Raw genomic sequence first — 8,704 nt, 5'->3', positions numbered from 1 at the left:
CCTCAGTCCCTAGGACATGAGCTCACCCAGCCTGACTGCACTAGGCAATGGGAAATAATCGCACCAGATTCACATCCACTATCCCACACTCTCTAGCAAAACAAATTGCTATGCTTTCTAATAGCCAGCCCAGGAGGAGATGGTGAAAGCATTAATACAACCCATCTTAAATGACCCATGCAAGTCATTTTTCATATATGTATATTAAGATTAAGCTCCCAGCCCAGCCTCTTCCAATTCCACACCTCCCCCACTAAAACGGTGCGAAGGGCGGGTGGAGCATGGGGGGGACTTCAATAAAGGCAGAGGGGAGGAGCCAGTGGGAGGAGCCCGAGTTACACCATTGGCTGGCTGGGGGAGTGATGTCACTCATATGAAACCCTGATAACTAGTTCGGAGGGGACCCGGCCGCAACTTTTGCAGAAGGGGGCGTGTGATCTAGTGAGAGCTCGGGGTCCGGGCGGCTGCCGGTGCTGCTGCCGCCGCCGCCGGGGGGAGGGGAAAGAGCCGAGCCGCAGAGCGTCCCAGTCCTGCGGGTGCCTGGTGCAAGGGGAGCAGAGACGGCCGTGTGCGAGCGGGGAAGGAAAGGCGCAGGAGGGACCTTGCAACTCGCACGCGGGGCTTCGCCTTGTGACTCCCGAGGGCTCGTGTGGCGGGGCAGAGAAAGGGCTGGCACACACAAAGAAATCGCTCCAAGCCCGGCATGGTGCAGCAAGCAGAAAGTACAGAGACTGAAAGCAATCTGCCCAGGGAGGCGATGGACACCGAAGAGGGCGAGTTTATGGCATGCAGCCCGGTCGCTTTGGATGAGAGCGACCCGGACTGGTGCAAAACGGCTTCAGGGCACATTAAGAGACCGATGAATGCGTTCATGGTGTGGTCTAAAATCGAGAGGAGAAAAATCATGGAGCAGTCTCCGGACATGCACAACGCGGAGATCTCCAAGCGCCTGGGCAAGCGGTGGAAAATGCTGAAGGACAGCGAGAAGATCCCCTTCATCCGGGAGGCGGAGAGACTGAGGCTCAAACACATGGCCGATTACCCCGACTACAAATACAGACCCAGGAAAAAGCCCAAAATGGACCCATCAGCCAAGCCCAGTGCCAGCCAGAGCCCGGAGAAAAACGCACCCACCAGCAGCAGCAGCAAAAGCGCCAAGAGCTCCAGTAAGAAATGTAGCAAGCTGAAGTCCTCCTCCTCCTCCTCCTCTCCCGCCAAGCCCGGGGCTAAAGCCACCCACCCCGGGGACTACGCCGGGGAGGACTATGTCTACGGCACCCTGAAAGTGAGCAGCAAAACCGTCAAGTGCGTCTTCATGGACGAGGAGGAGGAGGAGGAGGAGGAGGAGGACGAGCTGCAGCTCAGGATCAAGCAAGAGGCGGAGGAGGAGGAGGACGAGGAAGACGAGCAGCAGCAGCAGAGGCGATATAATGTAGCCAAAGTCCCGGCCAGTCCCACCTTGAGCTCCTCGGCAGAGTCCACCGAGGGGGCCAGCCTGTACGAAGAGGTGAGGGGCGGCGCCGCCTCGCACGGCAGCAGCGGCAGCAACAGACTGTACTACAACTTCAAGAACATCACCAAGCAGAACACCCAGCAGCAGCCCAGCCTGTCCCCGGCGTCGTCCAGGTCCATCTCCACCTCCTCCTCCAGCAGCGAAGAGACGGACGACCTGATGTTCGACCTGAGCTTGAATTTCTCCCAGCACCCTCACGCCGCCTCGGAGCTGGGGGTGAGCTCCGCTTCGGGGAACCTGTCTCTGTCCCTGGTGGATAAAGATTTGGATTCGTTCAGCGAGGGCAGCTTGGGCTCTCACTTCGAGTTCCCCGATTACTGCACCCCGGAGCTGAGCGAAATGATCGCAGGGGACTGGCTGGAAGCGAACTTTTCCGACTTGGTCTTCACTTACTGAGCCGCGGGAAGGCGTGTCGCTGGTGAGAACAACCGAGCAGAGAAATCGGAGAGGAAAGATGATGCTGGTGATGATGTGATGGAAGTGGGGGAGTAAAAAAATGAAATAATAAAATGTCTTCTTTTCTTTTTCTTTTTTTCTATTTTTTTTTTTGTAAGTCTCAAAGTTAGTTCCAAACCGAGCCCGGAGTTATGATTTTTTTTTTAATTTGGTGATCGCAACAACAACAAAAAGGCATGGGGGACTGGGGGAAAAATGATTCAGAAGTCGATATTCGAAGCTTGTCGGTCTGTGATTGAAGTCTGGAAGATGGTCTGCAAAGAAGTCTTTTGGCAGCACAACTGTTACTCAAGGGGGTTGTGGATTTTTTTTTCCCGCGAGAGATCTTAAAAGAACTGTTCTGATTTGATTTTTTTTTTTCTGAAAGGGACCATTGCAACTTTTTTTGGAGGGAGAAAACTGATGTCTTCTATGCATCCGATTCTTAACAAAGCTGCAGGGAGCTTGAAAAAATGCAGACTGTACAAACGCTTACAAAAAGAAAAAAAAACTGTGAACTGACTTAAGATCAGAGTTTACTTTTCAGATCAAATTGTCTATGGTTTTACAAATGTGATTTCTACTTGCCAACTTTTTTTTTGTAACTTGTTCCCTTATACCTCCTTGATTGAATACCAGACAGCCTAGACCTCAGTACAAAAAGGTATTGAAACATTTTTGATACATAACAGACCTCAGTCTTTTTTAAAAATTAATATATTTTCAGGCGTATTTTTGTACAGTGAAAAGGGAACATTCTTGCTGTGTTTTTTCAGTAAGACTTTTCAGGCACTTCTTCCCTTTTATTTTTTTTCTTTTCTGTTTTTAGCATGCAAGTTTGTTGGTACGTTACGTCCTGGTTTTAAAAGGATTAACATTTTAAAAATAATCCTTGCATCTAAAGGCCTTGTGGTTTAAAACAAAAAAAGAAACTTTTTTGTACAGCTATAGTTCAGATTTGTTCAATATTTGTAGGTAAAGATTTATTGAAAATGGTGATATAGACCTCAGAGCTGTTATCTTAGTTTAAAAGATTGTATATGTACTGTACTATAGTAGGACTTTATGTATCTCATACGCTGTGATATGTGGATGGGGCCCCAGATGGAAGGTATGAAACTGGATTCTCGATTTTTAGCAAAAAAAGGCACATAGTTAAAAAAAGTTTCTCATTTTGTGCAATATAATCTAAAGTACAGACCATCTGCATATTTTGTAGCAAATGATGGCAAAAGCAGACTTGTGCACTGTCAACATCATTGCCTTTTTTTTATGCTGAAAGTCTGTATCTTGACAATTTTAATAAATCAGCTGGAACTGATAGAAACTCGAATCGCTATTAGTGTCTGTAGAAGTAACGCTGGCGATGCCCTGTGCCCACGCCCCACCCGCGGAGCTGTAGGCGGCTGTGTCTGCATGTAGCCAGGGGGGAGAACGTTAAGACAGCTTTTTATTCCACAAACGTGTAAAATCGCTGATTTTACCCCGCTCCCCCAGCCAGCTTTCCGCGGCCACCTACCCTAGAAGGGGAGACCCCGGGGGTGGCTGGCCCTCAGGAGCCCATAGAAAGATGGCGGGGAGCATCCCGGAGAACGTGATTCCAGGCACGCTTGAGTGTTAGCTTCTCTGCCCGTTTACCTGCCTTCTGTCGTTGCTGCATCTCCCCTCGGCGAAGGGCTGGGGGGGGGGCGCATCCCAGCTGAGTGTGGCTAGCGGAGGGGCCCTTTGCCGAGGGGGGATTCTAGCCCTCTCCCCATCTCCGGGGCGGCGGGGTAAGGACACCTTTCAGGCTGCGATCCGTGCGCGTAGGAGGCGGGGATGGCTCTGGCCTCGCTCCCCCAAGTGGCAGGGCTCGGCTCTCCGGAGGGCAGCGTCGGGGGCCGGTGCTAGCTCGCTCCCTGCTCGGCCTGGGGGAGTCTCCCTCAGGCTCTCGGGGAGGGGGCTGCGCTGGCTCCCGGGGTCCCTTCCACGTGGGCTGGGCTGTGCGGCGGGCCAGGCTGGCCGTGCGCGGAGGGGGTGTGTCCGGCCATGTGCGGCCAGCGAAGGCTGTGCGGCGGCAGGCGCGCTGGTTATTTTTAGCAGCTTCTCTCCTACCCCCCACTCCCCCTCCCCCAGCCCCGCCAGTCTTAAACGGGGGAACCGGGCGAAGGAGTCGGGGTGCAGCGGCGGGGAGGGACCGGAGAGCGGCTGGCTCCCCCTGGGCGGGGCGCGCGAGCCTCCCCGCCTTTTTCCGCCCCCCACGCCGGCCGGGGCAGCACGGTGCTGGGCTGGCGGCTGCTTCCCGCCTCCCCGTGCATCCCTTCCGCAGGGGCAGGCGAGGCGGGTCGCAGGGAGGCAGCAGCGGCCGGGTGCGGGGCTTCCAAGCCGGGGAGGCCGGCCGCAGCCGGGGGATCCTGCTCAAGAAGGGGCGGGCTGAGGCCTCCAGTTTGCCGCAGGGGCGGAGGTGCAGCCAGCTTTGATCTCTGCCCTGTCCCTTCTGTGCAGGGCTTCCCTCCCCGCCCGAGCCGGGCGCGCACAGGCGCTGCTGGCCCCCAGCTCGCGGAGCCGGAGCGATCTGCCCCCAGCCAGCTCTGCCTCTGCCGCCCTTCCCTTTGAGCGGCCTGGGCGGGCTCGTAGCTACCGATGCCCTGCCCAGAGCGTGCTGCCGCCCTCCTCGGCAGTGGCACGGCGCTAACCTCCGCCCCGCCGGCAGCTGGAGAACCCAGGGGATCCCTGCTCCAATTCCCTCTTCTTTGCAGTTGCCTTTGCCTGTCTGAGAGCTGGGGCGTGGGAAGGGCGGATGTGAGCGGCTGCTGCAGATGAACAGACTTTGTAAATGTGCATTTTTTTCCCCCTTAGGAGCCGTCAGATTTCAGTTTTACACTTTGAAAGAACTGCTGATGGCAATAAACAGACTCAAGGTGGAAGTGTGTTTCTCAAGAAGTTTACTTTTTATCTGATAGGCATTGGTCGATCCTTTTATCTTTTTATCCACTAATAAATGATCCAGCTGTTTACAAGGACAATTCACTGTGCTGGTAATTTTGGTGGCAACCACTGCTACAGGCTTTCAGACTTGCTGAAAATGAAAATCCTGCATACATATTTGTAAGGCATAATAAAACACAACATTTAAACCTGCATGCATGTTATGTTTAATCAAAGACAACTCTTAGGCATTTAAGTGGTGAGATAGCTACTTTAGGTTAGTTAAATAATCTGGTAGTTAAATGATTCATATAATCTGATCTCTTTCTCATAATAATAATAATTTAAAAAACTTACTCATGAGTCTAAATAAAAGATGTTTGGCCTAAATCCTTGCTATCAGAAAAGAGATGTAGAGTATCTGGGAACCTAAATTTATGTCTTGCATTGTGATAATTCTTTATGAAAAAAAAAACTGTTTTAAAACAAACAAGTACAACACACAAAATATCCTTGGCAATGGATAGTCCTCAATAAAACAGAATTTCTTGAATTTTAAGTTTTTTTGGTCTCAAATGATTAGTATGTTCTCTATATAATTACTTAGCAATTAGACTGAAAACAAATGACATTTATCTCTTCTAAGGCAAAAAGAAAAGAAAAAAAAGAAAGAAAAAGAAGTAAAGTGCTCTACAGCCTAGCCATTAGCTGTCCTACTATTGAAAACCAGTTCATGGGCTAGGGTGATAGCATTAGATGATCATATTCCAATCCTTTAAAACTGAGCCAAAATTCTCTTAGCAATTCTTCAAGCTATCATGAGAGGGTGTGGACAATTTCTTCCACTCCCTTCTTTCTGATATGCATCCTTGTTTATTAAAATGATAGGCAGTGTAATTGAACATTTGTGTTTTGCAAATGTTCAGTGAGTTATGTATTAATGATGGTCAAATCTAAGCTGGATTCAGTTTGTAATAAGGTATATGTTTCAGCTCACAAAAATTTTTGGAGGAAATTTTTACAATTATCATTACAAAATATTAATCAAGAATAACTAATTTGAAATATCCAAGTATAGAGCAGTCAGGCAGATTTTAAAGAGCAACAGGTCTACTTTAGTCAAAGGAAAAAAACACCCTGCCAAAAGAGTCTTGGCTTTTGGAAGGGAACATGTAAAATTAATATTTTGAGTGACGATGCAATGTACAGGGGGACAGTACATATTTTTTTCCCAAAAAGTTTGACATTTAATTCATTTGAGAGCTTAACTTTGCATATTGCCCAAGGAAAATGAATGAATATTCTAATTAAGCCACGAGACTTTTAGGGCTAGAACTTGCTCCTTGTTGAAATCAATGCCTGAACTCCCACTCATTTTAGTGAGAGTAAGAGCAGTCTTACAGTCACTAAAGATCACATCAGCTAGGTTACCCTCATATTTTATGTGTGGGGTGTTTCTGGTCAAATTGAATAATCCTATTCCCAGTTTTTCCTTTTAAGTATGCATATGAATTCTTGTTGACTACCCTCTTGGAGAAATCTTTATGTTCCAGGCTTAGTGTCTCCCATTTACTTTCTTATTACCCCTGTTTTCATTTGGTCTCCGTAAAGTATTTTTCTTTGTGTAAGCAGACTTATGGGCACAAAAGAAGAAACTCAGCTTTTTCCAATTGGAAAAAACAGCTTAGGATCTCACTTAAATATCAGACCTAGAAAAAGGTGGTGGTATTTTTTAGATTTTGAAAATGAACGTTTTTGGAAGTTAACTTCAATTGACATTTTCCCTTTTGGTTGCTGTCTTCTGTTTATTCTCTCAACTGTAAAAGTACTAACTCACAGTAAATTGTTTAATTCCTTTAAAAGGACAATATTTTTCAAATTTAACAGGAAGACATATTCAAAATGTCTTTTAAATGTCTCGTGGTCTAAAGTGTAGGCATCCACATCCACCCAGGGTAAACTTCCCCAAAGGTAGAGTCTACTGAATGTGGTTTGCATCTGTGTGTCCTGCTTCTTCACTTACACAAGTGTAAATCAAGTGCAACTCTATAGTTATTCTAGTGTGAAACTCCTGTGAGGTAAGAATCAGGGCCATGTAGTTTTCAGCTATTTGATACTCCATTATAGTTCATTCATTTTCTCTCTAACCTTGCCACATCTTCATATTGATGCCCTGGTATGTGCTTATACCTGCATTTCTTAACAAAAATTCTCATTGAGCTTAATGAGAGTTTTTTGCTTCAAGAAGGATGTGCGGAATTGGGTCCCAATTCTTCCTGTTTTTTTGAAAAACGTAGTTCTCTTTCTAAATTGCCCTTAATCTTCACTTATGATAATGACCAGAAAGAAACTCCCTATACTGAGATGCCTTACATTTCAACTATACAATTTTATTCCTTCAATTTCTCTTTTTTCCCAAATTTCAGGCTGTGATTTTTAAAATTTATTATTTTTTTACACACTACCTGTATCAATTAACTGCCTAATTAGTTTTATCTTCTCTACATGGATGCAGTGAATTTGTAAGAGAATTTCACAAGCAAGTAGTTTTTTAGTGAGTTTAAAGTAAATAGAGTTTTAAAGACCTATTTTTATATTCAATATAAAGCACAAATGTGCAGAAAGTGTAGAATGACTTACGAAAAAGGGAAACAAAACTTGTATTGTTTCATGTATAAAAAGTAATACCTTCATTGGGTAGAGTTTCTCTTAGGAAACCCAATACTTATGCCAGTGCAAAGATAGGAATATTTTAAAAACTCTTAGAAGATTGTGATTGACAGCAGTTTCAAAGCAATGACTTCTCTATATGAAAGTAAACCCCTAAAGCAATATGGTCAAGAAGGGGTGAGTGGTTTTCAATGATGAACAAACAACCTGGAAGTGTGAGATTGGAGGTTCCAGTGCTTATTATTTAATCAAACTTTTTTTGTGCTTAGCTATTATATCTGGATTTTCTGTGAAGTGAAATCTTGCAGAGTGAATGAACATGAGGAAATCAAGCTACTAAGATTTGTGAACCTCCAGAAATTAAGACTGGTTTGATTATCATGGTATCACATTATAGTAACATTCACCTCACAGAAAATAAAAACAACAGTGATTTACCATCTGAAGAAATTTGATCAAATAATAAATACTATTCCAGGAACTTCTATTTATCACAATTTGATTTTGTTTCCATCTTCCTGCGTATCTCCAAAGCCAACTTGCCTCAACTCCTGGGTATACCAGGAAGAAGAGTTATATGCCATTGTTAGCTCATTTGCAATTTCTATCTGGTTTTGCTCTTGTACATATGTTGGAGTTTTGGAGTCTCTAAATAAATGCTGTGATACTTTTTTCGGGGGGAGGGAGGGCTGTTTTAAAATGGAGGCCTATTTTTCCAATGTGGGACATTTGATGGTTACAACATTTCAAAGATGTTGCATGATGGCCACAGTGGGGAAAACTGAATGTTTTAGAGCCGTTTTTCAGCATGACACTTTTAAAATATGTAATTTCAAAGCCTTTTCAAAGGCCACATGAAATTCATTTTCATAGACACTCCAGGTCTGGGGGGGAAAGCTGAAAAGTACTTTTGTTTAGAAGTCTGAGTGATGGTGGGGGGGAACCTTTTCTTAAGGTTTTGCATGCCAGTGCACGGCCTATTGCTATGAGATAGAAAGAAGAGGATAAGGCTGCTTGAGGCAATGCACTGGAGGACAAAGTGTTTTCTAGCACTAGTAAAGGAAAATGCATGGCAAAGTTTTGTCTTCTAGTAGACTATATAGCATGCAGAGTTTAGTATGTGTCAAAACAGTGTATGACATTGCTGTATCAAAGTTGTAAAATTAAGCATTATTTATT

At 45.6% G+C, this 8,704-nt stretch overlaps 1 protein-coding gene across 1 annotated transcript; it reads left to right on the top strand.

Moving 5' to 3' along the window:
- The first annotated feature begins 431 nt into the window (after positions 1-431).
- On the top strand, positions 432-7,275 carry SOX11 (SRY-box transcription factor 11). Its single transcript, XM_078852074.1, has one exon. The coding sequence runs from the start codon at positions 704-706 to the stop codon at positions 1,907-1,909; it is 1,206 nt and encodes a 401-aa protein (XP_078708200.1). The 5' UTR covers positions 432-703; the 3' UTR covers positions 1,910-7,275.
- The last annotated feature ends 1,429 nt before the right edge of the window (positions 7,276-8,704 follow it).

This window comes from Lepidochelys kempii, chromosome 3 (genome assembly GCF_965140285.1).
Source record: "Lepidochelys kempii isolate rLepKem1 chromosome 3, rLepKem1.hap1, whole genome shotgun sequence".
Classification (NCBI taxonomy): domain Eukaryota; kingdom Metazoa; phylum Chordata; order Testudines; family Cheloniidae; genus Lepidochelys; species Lepidochelys kempii.
This window is presented reverse-complemented; position numbering and strand designations above follow the sequence as displayed.

Coding starts and splice junctions, on each gene's coding strand:
- SOX11 (XM_078852074.1), top strand. CDS start 704: ATGGTGCAGCAAGCAGAAAGTACAGAGACTGAAAGCAATCTGCCCAGG.